Below are 22,777 nucleotides of genomic sequence, written 5' to 3'. Positions count from 1 at the left end.
CCACTGTGAATCTTCGACCCCTCAGCTATTTATTTCACGTCTGCCAGCACTGGCATCATAATTCCACTACCCTCGGTCAGGATAAGAATAGCACTGTTGTAACATAAATATGTGGCACAGAAAGCAACAAGGGAGGGTAACATGTTACAAGCCAATGACAAAGGCAGTGCTACTTGACACAGGATTCATTTCCATAGAGAGGTTATGAACCTAAGCTATGGACAGTTTTATAATGGTTTACACAGTGACTTTATGAGGTGAGACTCTCCCTCTCTCTCTCTCTCTCTCTGTGTGTGTGTGTGTGTGTGTGTGTGTGTGTGTGTGTGTGTGTGTGTGTGTGTGTGTGTGTGTGTGTGTGTGTGTGTGTGTGTGTGTGTGTTATTGTCTCAAATGGCACGCCATTCTCTTCATTCTGTAGTGCACTACTTTTGACCGGGACTGTAGTGCACTATATAACGAATAGAGAGATGTCCCAACTAAGCAACTTCAACCTGCTGTATTACAATACATCTGCTGTTAATACCCAACACCACAGCATGACTGATAAGGGCCTTTTCATGTATCTACACAGTATACCAAATGCAGGGACTAATACTATTCAATGATCAACAAATTATCCAAAGTCAGTAAATCAAATATGAAACCAGTCAGATCAAGTCTGGGCCTGTGTAGCTAACAAGTGTTTACTCTTCTCACCTGCTGCTCTTCCTCTCCACGCCTCCTCCTCCTCCTCCTCCTCCTTCAGACCTCGAGATGTTCCCAACTTCCCACACATCCAGGCTCTTGTGGGTTTTGGCAGGGGCCGGGATAAGGGGGCCTGGGGGACCATCCGGTTGACGTCGCCCTCGGCTGGTTCTTGTGTCCAGCAGCTTGAGGACATGATGTCCCCTTCCCTCCCCTCCCGTTCCGTTTTTCTTCCCATTTAGGAGTCCCCAACTCTCTCCCCCCTCTTCTTGTACCCTCACCACTTTTCTTTTGTGGCATGGGAACAAATAGAACAGAAAACAAGAACTAGACAACCATTCCATATAGGATCCTACCAGCCACCACAAATACATGTTGATGATAATCGCGTTATTGTTTTTATTCTGTTACTATTTCTCTCTTTTTTTATTTTTTATTTTTTACTCTGCACTGTTGGAAATGGGCTCGTTAATAAGCATTACACTGTAAATTCTACACCTGTTGTATTCAGTGCATGTGACCAATACAATTGTATTTTATTTTTAACCAACCAGCAAACCAAATAACTATTTGCTAAAACTAAGTACATATTCCTTGAACTGTTTCCTAGAACTATGATGCCAAAGATCAATATCATACATGCTTTTTCTCTCTTGGCGCTTTTCGCTTATTATTTACAACATAGCTCAAATTCCTCTGTACTCTGAGCTCCATTTAAATGACGAAGCTGCGGTGGCGGCGATACTAATGTGATGTCTGTTGTATGAACTCTATTTATGGGGCATCAACATACTCTAACAAACATGCTTAGAATGTGGAGGCTTGGCTGAATTGAGAGCTTGGGACTCTGAGGTTCTATCTGAAATAAAGATGATTCTGAGAGGATTGGCTTTACATTTCCAAACCCTCGATGGTTTAAATGGTGTCAGCAATTTTCATCTAATATTCTTTTGAACTTAACAACATGAATTGGGGTATTTAGAGTACTATATAGGTAGAGAACATTGAACAGAACGAGGCTAAATGTCAATAACTACATTTTGATAAAAATGCAGATAGAACGGTTTAGTCTCAAGCTCTCATGATGTCGTCATAGTAACAGTAATGTGACAACAGGTACCCATCCAGGCAGAATGTCTTGTTGGTTTGGACATTGACACGTTTTGAAAGGTAATCTAGACTCTTCTATTTCAAAACAGCTTGATGTTAGGATCAGTTATGGATGAATTTGATAATCTACCCAGATACATAAGTAGTGGAACATTTTCATATTAGAGAGAGTAGAAGTGTACAGTACAATGGTCATACTGTGAATGTTGCCTTTGGCCAAAGTGTCATATTTTGATCATCTAGAATACGTACTCTCTGCACAATACGATATACTTTATTGTCCATTAAATGGAAATTCAATTTGTGAAGTCGGCATACAAATACACAAAACAATACACTATAATACCTGTTAGCACAGTCCTGCCCTGCTCTTTCCTGTCCTGTTCTGTCCCGTCCTGTCCTGTTCTGTCCCGTTCTGTCCTGTTCTGTCCTGTCCCGTCCTGTTCTGTTCCATTGTGTCTTTGTTTTCCTCGTAGGTCTGTCTACTCTGTGGGTTAGCAGCCTATGGAGAGATGTCCCAACTAAGCATCTTCAACTTGCTGTATTACAATACATCTGCTGTTTATACCCAACACCACAGCATGACTGGGCCTTTTTCATGTATCTACACAGTATACCAAATGCAGTAAACTAAATGGGGGGACTAATACTATTCAATGATCAACATTTGAATCAAAGTCAGTAAATCAAATATGAAACCAGTCAGATCAAGTCTGGGCCTGTGTGTCTAACAAGTGTTTACTCTTCTCACTCGCTTCTCCCCATCCCCCCCTCTCCTCCTCCTCCTCCTCCTTCAGACCTCGAGATGTTCCCAACTTCCCACACATCCAGGCTCTTGTGGGTTTTGGCAGGGGCCGGGATAAGGGGGCCTGGGGGACCATCCGGTTGACGTCGCCCTCAGCTGGTTCTTGTGTCCAGCAGCTTGAGGACATGATGTCCCCTTCCCTCCCCTCCCGTTCCGTTTTTCTTCCCATTTAGGAGTCCCCAACTCTCTCCCCCCTCTTCTTGTACCCTCACCACTTTTCCTTTGTGGCATGGGAACAAATAGAACAGAAAACAAGAACTAGACAACCATTCCATATAGGATCCTACCAGCCACCACAAATACATGTTGATGATAAAATCAACCAGCAAACCAAATAACAATTTACTAAAACTATATTCGTATTTGTTGGTGCTGACATCTTCAGGACAGGAATACCGGTTTACTTAACAGAGGAATAAACACACATGTTCATCATTGGTGTTTTAACCAGAACGGGGGAAAAATGCACTTTATTTATTTTTGCACATGCGCAGTCATACATCTCTCATAGGGCATGACTGTACCAGTGTAAGAACACAACTCAACAACATATTAGTCCACATGCCAACAGTATTCCTTGAAATGTTTCCCAGAGCTATGATATCAAAGATCAATATCATACATGCTTTTTCTCTCTTGTTGCTTTTTGCTTATTATTTACAAATTCCTCTGTACTCAGAGCTCCAGTTAGATGAAACTGGCGTGGGGGCGAAACTAATGTGATGTCTGTTGTATAAACTCTGTTTATGGTGCATCAACATACTCCAACAAACATGTCTAGAATATGGAGGCTTGGCTGATGTCGTCATAGTAACACTAATGTAACAACAGGTACCCATCCAGGCAGAATGTCTTGTTGGTTTGGACATTGACACGTTTTGAAAGGTAATCTAGACTCTTCTATTTCAAAACAGCTTGATGTTAGGATCAGTTATGGATGAATTTGATAATCTACCCAGATACATAAGTAGTGGAACATTTTCATATTAGAGAGAGTAGAAGTGTACAGTACAATGGTCATACTGTGAATGTTGCCTTTGGCCAAAGTGTCATATTTTGATCATCTAGAATACGTACTCTCTGCACAATACGATATACTTTATTGTCCATTAAATGGAAATTCAATTTGTGAAGTCGGCATACAAATACACAAAACAATACACTATAATACCTGTTAGCACAGTCCTGCCCTGCTCTTTCCTGTCCAGTGCTGTTCTGTCCTGTCCTATGCTGTGCTGTTTTGTCCCGTCCTGCTCCTTTGTGTTCTCCTCCGTCTGTTTGTCTACTCTGTGGGTTGGCACCCTATGGTTGGCACGGGTCAGGACTGGTTTGTGTAATCATATGGATGTAATTACAGAGGTGGTCAATGCTTAGTCAGAGTTAGTGTGTCTGGGTCCAGCAGCCCACAGCAGCCACGGTCTGGGCACCAGGTCTGTTGTTTCAAACCAGCTCTTTGGTGGCTGATCTGCTGACTACTTGCATCATAGTATCCCTGGGGAAGGAAAGAAGACAAGGAAAAAGGAAACGAGGGAAAGGAGACAGTTGAAAGAATAGCAGAATAACATTCTGTCATTTGCTGTTATTCTGAACAGGAATAGCCTATATACAGTGCATATGGAAAGTATTCAGACCTCTTAGACTTTTTCCACATTTTGTTATGTTACAGCCTTATTCTAAAATGGGTTAAATATATTTTCCCTCATCCATCTACACACAATACCCCATAACGACAGAGCAAAAACTGTTTTTTAGAATTTCTTTGCAAATTTATTTAAAACAAAAAACAGAAATATCACATTTAGATAAGTATTCAGACCCTTTACTCAGTACTTAGTTGAAGCACCTTTGGCAGTAATTACAGCATCGAGTCATCTTGGGTATGACGCTACAAGCTTGACACACCTGTATTTGGGGAGTTACTCCCATTCTTCTCTGCAGATCCTCTCATGCTCTGTCAGGTTGGATGGGGAGCATCGCTGCACAGCTATTTTCAGGTCTCTCCAGAGATGTTCGATCGGGTTTAGGTCCAGGCTCTAGCAGGGCCACTCAAGGACATTCAGAGACTTGTCCCGAAGCCACTCCTGCATTGTCTTGTCTGTGTGCTTATGGACTTGGTCTTTTACCAAATAGGGCTATCTTCTGTATACCCCCCTTACCTTGTCACAACACAACTGATTGGCTCAAACACATTAAGAAGGAAAGAAATTCCACAAAATAACTTTTAAGAAGGCACACCTGTTAATTGAAATGCATTCCAAGTGACTACCTCATGAAGCTGGTTGAGAGAATGCCAAGAGTGTGCAAATCTGTCATCAAGGCAAGGGTGGCTACTTTGAAAAATCTCAAATATAAATAATATTTTGATTTGTTTAACACTTTATTGGTTACTACGTTCCTTATGTGTTATTTCATAGTTTTGATGTCTTCACTATTATTCTACGATGTAGAAAATAGTAAAAATAAAGAAAAACCCTTGAATGGCTAGGTGTTCTAAAACTTTTGAGTTGTGTATAAGCTGTTGTGCCCAGTTCTGTTTTGCTCTGTTCCATTCTGTCTCCTCAGCCCAGATGGGGAATCAGAGTCTAGAGGGAGTGCACTCTTAGAGAAAAAGGTTCCAAAAGGGTTCTGCAGTTGTCCCCATAGGAGAACCCTTTTTGGTTCCAGGTGAACTCTTTTGGATCCAGGTATAACTATTTTGGGTTCCATGTAGAACCTTCTGTGGAGAGGGTTCTACACGGAACCTAAAAAGGTTCTTCCTTGAACAAAAAGGGGTTCTTCAAAGGGTTCTCCTATGGTGACAGCCGAATAACCCTTTTTGGTTGAAATAAATGGTTCTGATCTGTCTCTGTCTGCCTCTTTGGGCCAGACGGGGTCAGGGTCCTGTGGGGGGGAGTAAGAAGGGGAGTAGGGCAGATGTTTTCGGGACATAAGGGGTTGAGTGCCAAATAATGGGTGTAAATAAGTGCTCCTTGCAAGCGTATAAATCACAAGAAGTCTTGGCTTCATACTTGACTCACCAAACTGGCCAATGCCTTCTAATTGTTTGTCCATTTCCTCTCTATATTTCTCTCTCATCTCCAGCTCGTGTCCTCTTTTAGCCTTCTTGGCCTTCCCTTATTCAGCCTCATTCTGTTTGTGTGTAAGTCGCATTAGAAGTGGCAGTCAAAGAATGCCCCTTTCCATCCCTCTTTCCCTTTTTGTCTCTGTAAACTCTTTCTCTGTTTTTCCATTTCCATTCATTCTCTCCCCCCCCCTCATGTTGTCCTGCCTAGTCTTATTTTATAACAGAGCTACCTGACATAGGAGCCTGGCAGGTGTTTACAGCGTTGGGCCAGTAACCAAAAGGTTGCTGGATTAAATCCCCGAGATGACAAGGTAAAGATCTGTCCTTCTGCCCCTGAGCAAGGCAGTTAACCCACTGTTCCCCGGGCCCCGAAGACGTGGATGTCGATTAAGGCAACCCCCCTCACCTCTCTGATTCAGAGGGGTTGGGCTAAATGCGGAAGACACATTTCAGTTGTACAACTGACTCGGTATCCCAATTGACTTTTCTTATGTGCAGTATTCCTCCGTCAGTCTGATGGTCATACAACAGCCTCTCTGTTTTTCTCGCTCTCTTTCAGCTTGTTTTCCTCTGGAGGAAAGAATCTATATTTATCCCCTTCTAGTGCTAGTAAGGATGTTTATCTGGAAAGTTAGGTAACAATTACCACAAAGCTGCTCGGTGGCAACAAAAGATTATGAGCTTAAACTGATCTTGTTCTACTACTACACGAAAGCAGCAACTCACTCCAGTCCACTCCAGACCCAGACATCAGGTTTTCCATCTGCATGTCTTACGGTCACCACAGGGCTCACTGTGACCTCTCACCTGCCCCTGATGCACACTTCTGTTAGTTCTGAGCTGTCTGCCTGTGTCTAACACAACTAATGAAAGTTGTCTCTCTCCTCTGTCGTGGAAAATTGCAAGATTATGTTATAATGCTTGTATTGTATTATAGTGGTTGTAATATTCGACAGAATAGAGTATTCTGTTAACTGTTGTGTGTGCGTTCTACTGAGGATGGGCCTCTATGAGATAGCACTGACAGGGGAGATTTACGATGTCTTTGGGTAATAAAGCCTAAAAAGCATTCCAGAGGACATGAGCTAATGGTTCTGTTCTATACCGTACCAGGGAGAGAAGGTTCCAGTTTGGAGTAGGAGGACCAGACACTGGTCTGTACAATGAAAACTGTTGACACAGCAGTTGCTGTCTGCTATGTTTTATAGATATCTTTCATACAAAACTTAACCTTGTGACCCATTCTATGTATCTGTGGTTCGTCATGTACGTTGAGAGGGGTGTATCTTGGCTATAAAAGATCTTTGTACTTTTGTGCAGTCACTTTTCAATGGTTCATTAGAGATAGCGCATCATTGAAAGTCAAAGGGCTTTTGCAAAGCTCTTATTATTAAAGATGTAGTTTAAGTATAACTCTGACTAGTGTGTGAAGTTTGTAACTCTCCTCATTTGGTAATGCAGAAATTAGCCACCACACCTCTCTTTATCCCTCCTCTCTATCTCTCTCTATCTCTTTCTTCCTCTCCCTATGCTTCTGACAGCCTTGCAAAAACTTGATGTCAGTTATTGACAGGTTTAACAGACCAGTGACTCTGCTTACGTATCGCACAGTTATTAAAGTGAATCATTCCTATTGAGTTTACCGGATGTACAGTTTTTGTGCTTAATCAAGGGATTCTTCATTTCTTTCTATTATGTAACTCTGGGTTAAATTGGGTTAGGGCTTTGATACATGTGAACTTCTCAGTTGTCTGCCTTCTTCATTAACTGTTGGCCAGTATTGAATTACAGATCATTACGACTTCATAGGCTACTTGACCAATGACTACTTGACCAATAACAGAAAAACATGTCTAATTTCCCAAAAGTTTTATTGCTTATTTGTATTGTTTTGACTTATGTGATTATACAAAAGATATGCAAAAGATCATGTGAAAGAAATGGTTGCCTAAAAGAAATTTAAAAAAAGAATGGAAAATATCTTGAGCAACTCCTGAGGAATCCTCAGATGACGTACTGTATGATGTTTCCATGGGCAACACATGAAACAGAAACAAGAGTTACAACTATGACATGGCAGTTTTGAGATTAAAGGACTACAATGACTATGATTGATATGGCACATTGGCTTTATTTGAACATATCAAAAGTATCAAAAGCAGACAATATGCTTCAAACATAAAAGGGAAAGCTCCTGGCAGATAGGCAGTTTAAAAAAAAAAAGTTGTGTAGTAAGTGATTGGCAGTCCTGGTACTGGTATGTCATCAGTAGTACTGAGCGATTAACCAAAATGTTTTTTATTTTTTATTTTTTTTTAAACAACTTATTGAACGACGTCGGTTAAATTATTTGAATTCCATTTAGTTCAGTTTTTTTCTGTGAGCTCAATGTGCAGTTTCTGTAGAGCTAAATCAGATCAAGCCTGAACTGTGCGATGTAGTAGGGAGTTGTAGTTTCCAACAGGCCAATATTCTACATAGTTTAGCGCAGAAAACGTCGTAATTAATTACAATGACCATAATCCATTGCGTGCCTGCTTAAACTTGTCCGGTCTGTGCGGAGCAAGACACGAAGACTGGGAGACAGAGAAGAGAGAACGTGAGTGCTATCGAGACGGATAGAAAGCAGTTGCTTCGCGAGCCTGAAAATACATGATCTAAGTATGATAGTTGGCATTCAGCAGTCATAAAAGTATGCCTTCTTTACTTTGAAGAACTACTCAAATAGTGATTTTGTCAGACAGCATAGGCAGCTACAGAGATGATGACTTGGAATGAAATAATTAAGTCATAAAGTAAAGTGAATAAATGATGGTTAATAAGTAATAAGCAGTAATGGACCGTCACTACCATCATGGGACTTTTATTAATTGTTATATTCTGTGTTGTTATACCATTCAACACACATAACGTATAGTGTATTATATGATCGAACGCAAAATCAAAAACCACAATAATTTTTTATAATCGAACCGAAACTGAACCGACCTGAAAAAGCACTAATCGCTCAGAACTAGTCATCATGGAAATAGGCTGTAGCATTGCAGGGCAGTCCTCTCTACTTCTTCTCTCTCTCCATCTCACAATCCACCATCATCCTGCAAAAATAAAACAGAAACAATTGTATGTGTTCATAATCACTTCTTGAAAAGGCAACCTCAGATTCAGGGTTTTGTGGTTACTGGAAGAAGAGTAATTCAGATCTTGTTACCATCGTTAATGTTTGATATTTTATACATCACTGATTTGACACAGTGATTCAACAAGAGTCAATGGATATGAATATATATGCAAGCGTTCCAAATGGCATCCTATTCCCTAGGGCGCCATAGGCTCTGGTCAAAAGTAGTGCACTATATAAGGAATAGGGTGCCATTTGGGATGCACAAGAGAGGGAGGTGAGTGAATAAAGGTACACAACACGATCATGTACAGGACCTCCTCTTACTGTAGGTTCACTCAGCAACTAAATCTCAGCTTAATCTTGAACCACCCATTGATTTATTCCTTTTAGCCTGGACTTCAATCAAATTAGGCTTTTTTTTTTAACTAGGCAAGTCAGTTAAGAACAAATTCTTATTTACAATGACGGCCTAGGAACAGTGGGTTAACTGCCTTGTTCAGGGGCAGAACGACCGATTTTTACCTTGACAGCTCAGGGATTTGATCTAGCAACCTTTTGTTTAGTGGCCCAACGCTCTAACCACTAGGCTACCTGTGTTGGGTCATCAGATGGTACTCAAGTAATAGTAACCTTTCATGTATGCTTGTTAGAGTGGTTTCTGTGTTTTCACATGACCCTTACACATGACCCTTTGACCCTTACCCAACTATACAGATATGTTGTGCTATACTGTAAATGTTATATTTCTTATAAACGGCCTACTTTTACTTCAGAACAAAAACTCAACATTCCTCTACTGAACTATCAAATGTTACAACAGCAATATTACTTCTGCAGAAACACTGGGTCAGTCATATAATATCATTATTTCTAATGAATCAACAATCATTTAAAATCAATTGATAATCAGATGAATTTGTTTAATTACCTCCTTGTCGTCACGGCAGTCCCCACAGAAGCAGCCGATGCAGCCATTGACCACCTGGATGCCACAGCGATACATTCAATTACATACATCATTATGACAGTATGTCTACGTCCCAAAATGCACCTTATTCCCTTTATAGTGCACTACTTGTGACCAGGACCCATAGAGTTCTGGTCAAAAGTAGTGCACTAGTATATAGGGAATAGGGTACCATTTGGGACAAATCCTATGTGTTCTATTCAATTCTCTGACCTGGATGCCACAGAGGATGAGTTGCAGGCCCCCCAGGCCCAGGGTGATGGAGAAGAGGACCAGGTGCCACAGCGCCGCATTGGCAGGGATCACACACAGTTCCCACAGGGAGTGGTCAAACAGGTAACTTCTGTTCCCACTATAGAGGAGGGGGAAGGGGGAGAGGGGGATGGGAGGAGGGAGGAAGAAAGGTGTGAAAAAGGACAGGGATGGATGAGAGTGGTTTAGGGATAAGAGGGAAGAGAGTAGAGAGAGAGGAAATGCAAAGGAAGGTTAGAGCAACGACGTAGTCCAATGTGTTTCATTAGATACATTATGAACAGAGGGGAGAAAGTAAAGTATTGAGAGAAAGTAAAGATTAAGAGGCAGGTTTAGTGAAGAGAGGAGAAGTTGAAAAGATGGGCAGAGAAAAGAGATATTATTCAGTAAGTAGCAAAAGGGAGGACAGGTTTAAACAGTGCAGACATCTGTCATTATCATGTATTCAGTAATCAGCTGTCAAACTTGATTCCCTTCAACCACAGCATTATCTTTGACTCTGACTGCCCATGCATGTACACCACAGAAACGCCAACGTCCTTCTGTTAATTATTTCTACCATAAACTTGTTGCAACTCTGTCATGATGCCATTTATCTGTTTGATATATTATTAACTATGTGACCTGACCAGGACAAACGACGGGCCTGGGCCTGGTTTAGTTGAGGTGGTCAAGAAACATTCAGAGCCCTAGTGCTCCCTGGCTGACTCTGTTTGACCAGTCCCTGGGAGACCTTTGTGTGACCCCTGTCAATGCGGCCCTGTGGCACCTGGTCCTCTTCTCATCACGCTGGGTGAGGGCAAGATGGCGCCGACAGATAGGGCAGCTCTGCTTCTTGCTCCTAAGCAACTTTGCAGTATTTTGTTTTTTTGGGTGTTATTTCTTACATTATTAGCCCAGCAAATGTTTGTGTTTTTAAATATTGCCAGAAATAACTTTTGGATATCAAGCGGCGGTAACTCACCAACATTAAGACCGGGAGTACAACTTTCCTGATATGGATCCTTTGTTCGTACCCCCCAGGGCAATTGAACTGATTCCAGAGGCTGATCCAAAACACGCCGGCAGAGAAGAAGTATTCGGAGCGGACTTCTAGTCCGACTCAGGAGGCGCGCACATCATTCACTGCTTTCGAGTATATTACTCACTTATGTTCAGTCTCTGGATAATAAAGTAGAAAAGCTCAGGGCGAGAATCTCCTTCCAGAAAGACATCAGGGATTGTATCATACTCTGTTTCATACTCTCGCCCTGAGCTTTTCTACTTTATTATCCAGAGACTGAACATAAGTGAGTAACATGGCTTTCTTGGGATATACTGTCTTTGTCCATACAGCCAGCTGGGTTCTCAGTACATTGCGCAGACAGGAATAAAGAACACTCCGGGAATAAGAAAGGTGGATGTGTATGTTTCATGATTGACTACTCATGGTGTGATTGTGATAACATACATAAACTCAAGTCCTTTTGTTCACCCGACCTAGAATACCTCACAATCAAATGCCGACCGTATTACCTCCCAAGAGAATTCTCTTCGGTTATAGTTACAGACGTGTATATTCCCCCTCAAGCCGATACCACGACGGCCCTCAAAGAACTTCACTGGACTTTATGCAAACTGGAAACCACATATCCTGAGGCCGCATTTATTGTAGCTGGGGATTTTAACAAAGCAAATTTGAGGAAAATGCTACCGAAGTTCTACCAACACATTGACTGTAGCACCCGCTCTGAGAAATCATTGGACCACTGCTACTCAGCTTTTTCCTCCCTCGGCAAATCTGACCACGACTCCCTTTTGCTCCTCCCTAGCTATAGGCAGAAACTCAAACAGGAAGTTATTTTTCTTCTCTGGGTTTTATGGTGGCTACATTCCAAAAAGATGCATTGCCGCCACCAACTGGACGGGTTGAAACCAAAACAAGGTGAAAAGACAATCCAACGTGGGGCATTCAAAAGACGTGGCTCCATGGTTCCCAACACAATTGCAACATGTCACATTTTCATCACTTTTATAGCACATAATATGATCTTTTCCACAACTTGGACCTCTCGGCTCCTCCCTTCTGCAAACACTTGAAACATGACCAAAAGCTTTACAATGATCTCACTGCATTGGTCTTGGGATAAATGCTTTGTCACTCAGTGGCGGATTTAGGTATAGGCGACATGGGCTGCCGCCCGGGGATGGCACGGGGGGCCCGCACCAACACTGTGGGTCAATTAACCTTGTCGGAGTGGGCGCCCTGATTGTAGTTTGTGAGCAAGGCAGGCTACTGCCTGGGAAGGTCTCCCACTCAGAAGTACCAGATGGGAGGTGGGCAGGGTAGGTTGACTTCAGGTCTCCCCACTGGAAGCCCAAGGTGGGGGAGCGGGGAATCTATCAAATAGCGCACCTCTAACTTTGTACAGTACTAATGCAATTAGTAAAATCAGTCACACTACGAAATGCTACCAAATAAACCACAATTCATAATAATGTGAATACATAGTTTCACAGACATATTGTTGCATTTTTGGGGGTTTGTGTGAAATGGTAAAGAATAATATAAAAGCAGTCTGCCCACCACCAAGCTGAATTGGTTTAGTCTTGACTCTTGGTTGACAGTGTTGGGGGATGGGTAATGTATTGATTCTCGAGTGCCAAATCAACCCAAATTTGTTTCTATTTGTCTTTGTTACTTCTGGTTGATATTTATGAGTCTTACTTTTGTATATATTTGTATATTTATAAAGTTTTATATGTTACAATTATTTATTTGTGTTGTTCCAAATGTCTGAATAAAATTTACAGTTAGTGCAGAATGGTGCTTTTTTGGGGGGTTGGCGGCGGCGGCGGGGGGGGGGCTGAAATGGGGGTTCGCCCAGGCAGCCATACAAGCTAGAACCGCCACTGCTGTCACTACACCCGCAATAACATCTGCTAAACATGTGTATGTGACCAATACAATTTCATTTGATTTGATTATGATCTGGGTTGAGGTGTCTGCTACTTACCCACTAGTCTATTCTGCCATCAACTGGCTGTTGTCAATATTGCAGTTAATATCCACTTTAAGAGAGGGAGGGAGGGAGGGAGGGAGGGAGGGAGGGAGGGAGGGAGGGAGGGAGGGAGGGAGGGAGGGAGGGAGGGAGCGAGCGAGCGATAGAAAGAGAGAGAGCGACTCACCCTGGTAGGTCCTCAAAGGGGTATTCCCATTTTCCACTAGCAACCTGACATTTAGGTCCAATGGCCAGTCCCGCTGAAGAGACACTGGTGCAGTAGATAGCTCCGACCAAACCGAAAGCAGCCGAGAAGACAGAGTTCAGCATCTGTCGGAGACACACACACTTAATATCCTCCTTTTCTACCTCTCCTTCACTCACATCAATTTCCTGAGTTTCACCTTTTTTTTCTTCTTCCGAGCTGCTCCACACTGCTAACCTTATGCGTAACCCTAACCTTAAATTAAGACCAAAAAGCAACCAAAGAAAATCATGACATTTTACAATACAGCCAATTTGACTTTGTGGCTGTGCTATCTAGTGGAAACCCTACTCACTCTGCAACGGTTTCCACAGCAACCATTTCCGCAGCAACCCTTGCCCCCTGCCCTGATAGCCGAACAGCTGGGGCACAGCATCTGAAAAGAACACAGACAGACAGACAGACAGACAGACAGACAGACAGACAGACAGACAGACAGACAGACAGACAGACAGACAGACAGACAGACAGACAGACAGACAGACAGACAGACAGACAGACAGACAGACAGACAGACAGACAGACAGACAGAATAACTTTAATTCTACTAAGCTGTATATCATCATCATACTTCAATTATCATAACATGCAATAAAACACAGAGAAAATATTGCTGTGAAAAAAAACACTTGATTGTATGGGTACTTCTTGAGCTCTTTGCTCACGTTCCAGTATGTGTGTGTGTGTGTGTGCACGTGTGCGTGCCGTGAATGCGCATGCATATTTGTGTTTGTGAATGTAGTGCACGCGAGTCCTCTTTATCTTCTACGCAAATATTTGTCAATCCTGAATCCATTTTCCTTCTCTCGTTCCAAAGGGCAAGGACTGACTGGGATGGATGGGACTGGGAGTAAGAGGGGGTGCTAACATACAGTACAGAACAGTAGTGGGTTGGCTTGAAACACTAGAGCTGCTCACATTTCCTCCCAAGTAATAATGAATACACTGTTAATAAAGACACACCCTGTTATCGGCCCTGAAACGTCCTTATCACATCATCACTATAATATCACAGGGTACATTAAACAGATTGCATAGTTTCCACTGACAAGGCTATCAAAGTGGATATTCTGATAGCTGCAACATGGTAGTATCCTGACCAAAGATTTTTGGTCCATGGCATATCAAAAGTGATGATGGAAACTGACTATCTATCTGTTTCCCACTACTGGCATGTACTTCCCTTTGCCAAACTGGTGCAAGTGTGGCTCTGTTCAGTGTAATGTTTGAGAGAGGTATGCTTTGATATCACAATGAATGCATCCTGGGAGTGGAGGACAAATAGAGTGGGGGAAGTACAATAGGTTCCCCACTGTAATTAAATAGTCAGCCATTAATCAGTTACTGTCCATCGGTGATAATACAGTAAAAACTGGAACCTCTTCCTCCTTTTCTGCCATAATCTTTCATCTTTATTCATGCCAAATCCTTCCAAAATTGTACTTATATTACTGAATATAAACATTCTGGAAATGCCTTGATCCAGCCAAAGATGTATACATTATTACACAGGTGTTTCCATGGCTTTTACAAGGGAGAGCTGTCCCAAGACGACAGCTATAGCCCTGTCGTCTTTGTACGCTCTCAGAAAAAAGGGTTCCAAACGCGTTCGTAGGCTGTCCCGATGTGAGAACCCATTGAAGAACCCTTTTGGATTCCAGGTCAAAGCCTTTTGGGTTCAATGTAGAACCAACCCTCTGTAGAAACCTTTTTTTCCCCATGAGCGTACAGGTGAATGAGTGGTGTCCATCTATGTTCAGTCAATATACTCACGAATATTCCCCCTCCGATGAGGCCGCCCATGAGCCAGACCTGCAGGGAGACATGGCTGCTGTCCTGCTGCTTTCCGTCGGGGAAGAACAGGAGGATGTTGGAGATGATGCAGGCGAACGCTGAGGGCAACAGGATCAGGCCCACCAGACGAGAACACTTCCCCGTGCAACACATACTGTCTTTACTCCGTCACCAGATAAGCTCAGTGATACTGCAGGTAGGCTATGACAGAGACAGAGACAGAGACAGAGACAGTGGAAAGTAGACCCAGACTGAAGAAGAGATGGTAGATAGAAAAGAGGAGGGGGAAAGACTTCACAATCAAGGCAGACTGACACACAGCAGGAGGGAGAAGGGAAGAAGAGACTGAGATGACAGGGCTGCTGTTGGTCTGAGGAGCCACTGTGTCCACTATATTCCACTGTGCTGGACAATAAATCTTCTCTTTCTCTACAGCCCTTTAGTTTTTGGTATAGACCCCTGGAAGCGGAACACAGTTCCCTTGCCGGCCTGTGGAATGGAACTAAACAGAACAGAACTAAATCAGGAGTCAATTCTAGAATTGCCCTTTGATACCTTGCCATGTGTGTACTCTGGCTGTTGGTATCAGTGACATTTATGGTTTGTTAACACAGAGAGGGGGGTTGGTGGACTGGCCGGGGGATTCTGTCTTTCCCTCACTGAACGGAGGCTGATCAATCTCACTGGGGTGTGTAGGGGAAAGCACAAGCACACTAACAACGACACAGAGGAGAAGATAGCAACATTTCAACTTAAATACTAGAATCCAACTAACTAAATCTGCCTGACAGGTTACATCATCAATGGAAACTAGTCACCTTACGGATTTTCATTTTATGGCTGTTGTATCAATTGGCGTGTTTGATTAGTGTTCTCAGTGATGTGATAGTGGTATGGCTTTATTACTGAGTGCCATAGTGCAGGGTAATAATAACGCCGACCATTTCTCACATGTTGGGACTCTTGGTACTTACATCCAGCTGTGTACTGGACCAGGGAGCTCTCCTTTAGCTGGAAAGGCTGTCTTGAGTGTGGCCCCCATATGGGATATCCAATACAATTATTTTTTTAACCTGGAACTTGCAATTGCACAGAGTGTTCAGGGATATATAGGGTGCGTTTATAAATTCACTCTGGCTATCTACTCGGATTTCAGAGCACTCTCATCTGAGTGTGCCAGAGCGCAGAATAACTGTGCAACGCCTGTTGAATATGACCGGTGTCAAATCAAATCAAATTGTATTTGTCACATACACATGCAGATGTTAATGTGAGTGTTGCAAAATGTTTGTGCTTCTAGTTCTGACCATGCATTAATATCTAACAAGTAATCTAACAATTTCACAACAACTACCTTATACACACACAAGTGTAAAGGAATGAATAAGAATATGTACATATTGTACATAAATGTACAATATGTACATAAACATATGGATGAGCGATGGCCGAAAGGCATAGGCAAGATGCAGTAGATGGTATAGAGTACAGTATATACATATGAGATGAGTAATGTAGGGTATGTAAATATTATATAAAATGGCATTGTTAATAGTGGCTAGTGATACATTTATTACATAAATTGTTTTATTATTAAAGGGGCTAGAGATGAGTCAGTATGTTGGCAGCAGCCACTCAATGTTAGTGATGGCTGTTTAACAGTCTGATGGCCTTGAGATAAAAGCTGTTTTTCAGTCTCTTGGTTCCAGCTTTGATGCACCTGTACTGACCTCGCCTTCTGGATGATAACGGGGTGAACAGGCAGTGGCTCGGGTGGTTGCTGTCCTTGATGATCTTTTTGGCCTTCCTGTGACATCGGGTGTTGTAGGTGTCCTGGAGGGCAGGTAGTTTGCCCCCGGTGATGCGTTGTGCAGACCTCACTACCCACTGGAGAGCCTTACGTCAGTAAACTTCTGCAAAAATAAGTAATTAAATTGTTGCCAGCAGCACAGTTACAGTCACCAACGATCTAGATCTCATGAAAACAGCCTAACCAGCTCTACTAGGGGGAGTAAAATGGTCAGAGTGAGGTGTTCTCTCTTTTGTGTCTGGAAGTAGCTAGCAAGTTAGCCAGTTAGCTTGGGTGCTTGACTGCCGTTCTGAGGTCAGAAGGTTGGATCAAACCTACTCCTCGGTCAGAGCGTCCAGTGTGGCTCAGAACACTCCGAGAGCGAAACGCTCTGAATATATGAACAGACAATCTAACAATGATCTGAATTTATAAATGCCCAGAGCGCACTCTGGCACTCCAGAGTGAATTTCAGGAACACACATCCGAGATGCACCTGCCAACTATTACTGTACATTTGGACCATGAAAAGGCTTTTGACAAGGTAAACCATTAGCTTTTATGTAGAGTTGTTTTAAATGATATGGGTAATGATATGGGTAAGAAATGTGTCAGACAGGGCGACCTTCTCTATGTAGGTGTTATATATTGAAACTTTCCCATGCGCAGTGCCCGCAAGAGATATTCCAGAAATATCGCAATAGCAGACGACACAATTTTATATTTGAAAAGAGAAGAGGCTATCAACGTCATTGATGAGTCGAAGATGAACAAGAATAAAACATAAATAAAATATATGGGACAGTGGAAATGGAGAACTGTTTATGTGGTTTGAATGTGTGCACGGGACCAATGGTAGTGCTTGGGATATCTTTCGGAAATGAAATTAAAGATGACCTGTTGAATTGGAAATAAAAACACATTTCGGTTAATAAAAGATTGGGACTTTACTTCACCTTGACTATGTGTTTACGGTTAAGGGTCATGGTGGAGTGGGATAATAGTAAGCCAAAAACTGAAATTATCCCTTTACATTTTAAGAAAATAGTTGAATGTATAAGGAAAACGCTTGTCTGCAGAGTAAAAGAACATGTAATCAACCACAGAATGTTATACGTTAAATTGCTACTGATACAATTAAAATGTTTAGACAACAGACTGAACTATTTTAATTCGCTTGTTTTACACAGACGTCTTTGAGTTCGTTCAACATTATAAAATCATAATGTGGTCCTGAATACATTTTGTCCCAGGGACAATTGTTTTGCAATTGAAACAATGCCCTGTGTTTTATGGGAATTTTCTTTAGCCCATTAGTTAACAAGAAAGTAAAAAGAGATTTGTGATATATATAAAAAAGATTATGAAGATGTAGCCAAATTAGAACTAAAACTTTTGGAAAAGTATTACAATTAGTGACTAGTATCCCTTATCAAGGCAAAACATTGTGAGGCCATATGTAGCGCGGTCAATGACACCCTCAAGTGGTCACCGACAGGATTGGTTCAATTTATAAAACAAGAAATGGAGGGGGAAAAAATGCAATTCGAAATAGATAAGTTGGGCATCATATGTGTAAAATGTATATGGAAAGGGATATGCCTTTCATTGTAAATGTATTTTTATATATATGTATAATTGTATTTTCAATTGTATTTTGTAAATATTTGATATACACTGAGGTTTATCATGAGTTCCCATTGTATAGGCTATGTGTATGTTTATTTTTTTAAATGTATTATTCTTTTAACCCCAAGCCTACAAATCTAATTAACATAATAAAGAAATTCCCATTAAAATCCGTGTTTAAGCTAAAGATAAAAAAAAATTTGCATGGGCTGCGTCTCAATCCACCACATATGCTGATATCGCCCTTCCGCATCTGGGGTGAAAGGTGGCAGAGCTAGAGCGGTGTTTGTCAGACCATGAGACATCCCAAAAAAACGATCTGAACAGTGTGGCCTACAAAGTATCATGTAGGCCTATCCTTTTGTCCTGATTTGGTCATTGTCAGGTTCCTCTCGAACTCCTGTCAAATTGCTACCATATGATCCATAACAGGTGAAATATTTGAATATTACAACTCATTATAATTGTTAATATGATCATTTCACAAGACTAAAATAGCCCATATGGCCTGTGTGTGTAAATCTAAATACAATTGTATTTGTCACATGCACCGAATACAACAGGTCTAGACTTCACCGTGACATACTTAGTCTACTTATGAGCCCTTTCAAAACAATCCAGAGTTAAGAAAATGACCAAATAAACAGAAATAGTAACACAATAAATAACAATAGCGAAGCTATATACAGTGGCAAGAAAAAATATGTGAACCCTTTGGAAACACCTGGATTTCTGCATTTGGTCATAAAATTTGATCTGATCTTCATCTAGATCACAACAATATACAAACACCCACAAATTATTCTATTGTTCTTGTCTATATTGAATACATCATCTAAACATTCACAATCTAGGTTGGAAAAAGTATGTAAACCCCTAGACTAATGACTTCTCCGAAAGCTAATTGGAGTCAGGAGTCAGCTAACCTGGAGTCCAATCAATGAGACTAGATTGGAGATGTTGGTTGGAGCTGCCTTGCCCTGTAAAAAACACTCACAAAATTTGAGTTTGCTGTTCACAAGAAGCATTGCCTGATTTAGCCACGTTGGAAAAGAAAAGCCATATCTCTGTCCAGTGTCTGTGTTCTTTTGCTCATCATAATCTTTTATTTTTATTGGCCAGTCTGAGATATGGCTTTTTATTTGCAACTCTCCGTAGAAGGCCAGCATCCCGGAGTCGCCTCTTCACTTGATGTTGAGACTGGTGTTTTACGGGTACTATTTAATGAAGCTGACAGTTGAGGACTTGTGAGGTGTCTGTATATCAAACTAGACACGCTAATGTACTTGTCCTCTTGCTCAGTTGTGCACTGGGGCCTTCCACTCCTCTTTCTATTCTGGTTAGAGCCAGATTGCGCTGTTCTGTGAAGGGAGTAGTACACAGCGTTGTACGAGATTTTCAGTTTCTTGGCAATTTCTCACATGGAATAGACATTCATTTCTCAGAACAAGAATAGACTGATGAGTTTCAGAAGAAAGGTCTTTGTTTCTGGCCATTTTGAGCCTGTAATTGAACCCACAAATGCTGATACTCCAGATACACAACTAGTCTAAAGAAGGCCAGTTTTATTGCTTCTTTAATCAGAAAAACAGTTTTCACAGCTGTGCTAGCATAATTGCAAAAGGGTTTTCTGATTAATTAGCCTTTTAAAATGATAAACTTGGATTAGCTAACACAACGTGCTATTGGAACACAGGAGTGATGGTTGCTGATAATGGGTCTCTGTACACTAATGTAGATATTCCATAAAAAATCTGCCGTTTCCAGCTACAATAGTCATCTACAACATTAACAATGTCTACACTGTATTTCTGATCAATTTGATGTTATTTTAATGGACCAAAAATGTGCTTTTCTTTCAACAACAAGGACATTTCTAAGTGCCCTCAAACCTTTGAACGGTAGTGTATGTTTTTTCAGCAACAGGTTATGGTCAGTAATATCAAAGGCTGCACTGAAATCTAACAGTACAGCTCCCACAATTTTCTTATCAATTTCTTTCAACCAATCATCAGTCATTTGTGTCAGTGCGTACATGTTGAGTGCCCTTCTCTATAAACATGCTGAAAGTCTGTTGTTAATTTGGTTACAGAGAAATAGCATTGTATTTGGTCAAAGACAATTTTTTCCAACAGTTTGCTGAAAGCTGGCAGCAAGCTTATAGGTGTGCTGTTAGAATCAATAATGGCCGCTTTACCACTCTTGGGTAGTGGAATTACTTTGGCTTCCCTCCAGGCCTGAGGACAAAGACTTTCCTCTAGGCTCAGATAAAGACATGACAGATAGGAGTGGCTATAGAGTCAGCTACCATCCTCAGTAGCTTTCCATCTAATTTGTCAATGGCAGGAGGTTTGTCATTATTGATCGATAACAATAATTGTTCCACCTCTCCCACACTAACTTTACAAAATTCAAACTTGCAATGCTTTTCTTCATAATTTTTTTTTATGCATGAATACGATGGCTCGCTGTTCGTTGTTGGCATTTCCTGCCTAAGTTTGCCCACTTTGCCAATGAAGGAATCATTCAAATAATTGCAACATCAAATGGTTTTGTGATGAATAAGCCATCTGATTCGATGTAAGATGTTCAATTTGTCTTTCTGCCCATAATTTCATTTAAAGTACTCCAAAGTTTTTTTTTTTTCCATCATTCTTTATATCATTGATCTTGGCTTCATAATGCAGTTTCTTCTTCTTTTGTTGAGTTTAGTCACATCATTTCTCAATTGGCAGTAAGTAAGCCAGTCAGATGTGCAGCCAGACTTATTAGCCACTTCTTTAGCCCCATCTCTTTCAACCATACAGTTTTTCAATTCCTCATCAATCCATGGAGCCTTAACAGTTCTAACAGTCAGTTTCTTAACAGGTGCATGTTTATCAATAATTGGAAGAAGAAATTTCATAAATTCATCAAGTGTAGTGTTTGGATGCTCCTCATTAATCACATTAGACCAACAAATATTTTTAACATCATCCACATAAGAGTCACATCAAAATCTGTTGTATGATCTCTTATACATTATTTTAGGCCAAGTTTTTGGAACTTTGGCTTTCCTGGATATAGCCACTATATTGTGATCACTGCATCCAATGTGTACGGATATAGGTTTAGAACAAAGTTCTACTGTATTACTAAAATATATTGCTACATGTGGATGATCTTGTTCCTGTAGTGTTTGTAAACACCCTGGTAGGTAGATTAATAACTGCAGCCAGATTACAGGCACTGGTTACAGAGAGAAGCTTCCTCTTGAGTGGACAGCTTGATGAAAACCAGTTAATATTCAGGTCCCCAAGAAAGTAGACCTCTCTGTTTACATCACATACACTATCAAGCATTTCACATATATTATTTAGATACTGACTGTTCGTACTTGGTGGCCTATAGCAACACCCCAAAATAAAAGGCTTTAGATGTGCCAAGTGAAACTGCAACCACAACATTTCAATAACATTTGACATAAGATCTTCTCTAAGCATTACAGCGATATGGCTCTGAATATATACAGCAACACCTCCCCCATAAGCATTTCTGTCTCTTCTATAAATGTTATATCCTTGTACTGCTACTGATGTATCATCAACTAAATTATCTAAGTGAGTCTCAGAAATGGCTAATACATGAATGTTATCTGACGTTAGCAAGTTATTGATTTCATGAACCTTATTTCTAAGGCTACATATATTAACATGCGCGATGTTCAGCCCTTTCCTCGGCAGCTTATCAGAGATAGACATAATACTGAAAAGAGCAGACAAAGCAAGTTAAAAAAATATCCATTCAGCAGTCCATTAATCAATTGGTGTGTGTGTACTGCGGGTTGAAGCTACAAACTCATAGGCTTGTCTCTCTCATCCCTTCCAGGCTTCTGGGAGAGAGGGTGGACAATGAGCCTGTCATAGGGGATGTAAGCAATGACCCCCCTCGCTCTGGCAGCTTTCATGGCTGGGATCAGTTCTGTTGAATCAGGACACAAGGGCGAGTTAAAATAGGATTTGATTTGGTTTACAATTTTATATCACTAAAGGTGGTGATATTTCAATTGGATCTACTTACATTACACTCTTAAAAAAAATAGTTCCAAAAGGGTTCTTCGACTGTACCCATTGGAGAACCCTTTTTGGTTCCAGGTACAACCATTTTGGGTTCCATGTAGAGCCGTTTTGGGTTACATGTAGAATCCTCTTTGGAAAGGGTTTGACATGGAACCCAAAACATACCGAACAAAAATATAAACACAACATGTAAAGTGTTGGTCTCATGTTTCATGAGCTGAAATAAAAGATCCCAGAAATGTTCCATACGAACAA

The 22,777-nt window shown here is 41.2% G+C and overlaps 1 protein-coding gene across 1 annotated transcript; it reads right to left on the bottom strand.

Moving 5' to 3' along the window:
* Window positions 1–7,774: 7,774 nt before the first annotated feature.
* On the bottom strand, window positions 7,775–15,576 carry tm4sf5 (transmembrane 4 L six family member 5). The gene is made up of 6 exons (XM_014156115.2): window positions 15,026–15,576; window positions 13,548–13,628; window positions 13,175–13,317; window positions 9,968–10,106; window positions 9,716–9,769; window positions 7,775–8,761 (listed from the first exon to the last, which is right to left on the bottom strand). Exons 1-6 carry the CDS (start codon window positions 15,197–15,199, stop codon window positions 8,744–8,746), a joined length of 609 nt encoding a protein of 202 aa, XP_014011590.1. The 5' UTR covers window positions 15,200–15,576; the 3' UTR covers window positions 7,775–8,743.
* Window positions 15,577–22,777: the final 7,201 nt, after the last annotated feature.

This window comes from Salmo salar, chromosome ssa18, assembly GCF_905237065.1.
Source record: "Salmo salar chromosome ssa18, Ssal_v3.1, whole genome shotgun sequence".
Lineage (NCBI taxonomy): Eukaryota > Metazoa > Chordata > Actinopteri > Salmoniformes > Salmonidae > Salmo > Salmo salar.
This window is presented reverse-complemented; position numbering and strand designations above follow the sequence as displayed.

Coding starts and splice junctions, on each gene's coding strand:
- tm4sf5 (XM_014156115.2), bottom strand. CDS start 15,199: ATGTGTTGCACGGGGAAGTGTTCTCGTCTGGTGGGCCTGATCCTGTTG. Junction 13,629..15,025: donor TCATCGGAGGGGGAATATTC/GTGAGTATATTG, acceptor TGTTCTTTTCAG/ATGCTGTGCCCCAGCTGTTC. Junction 10,107..13,174: donor CCCTTTGAGGACCTACCAGG/GTGAGTCGCTCT, acceptor CCTCCTCTATAG/TGGGAACAGAAGTTACCTGT.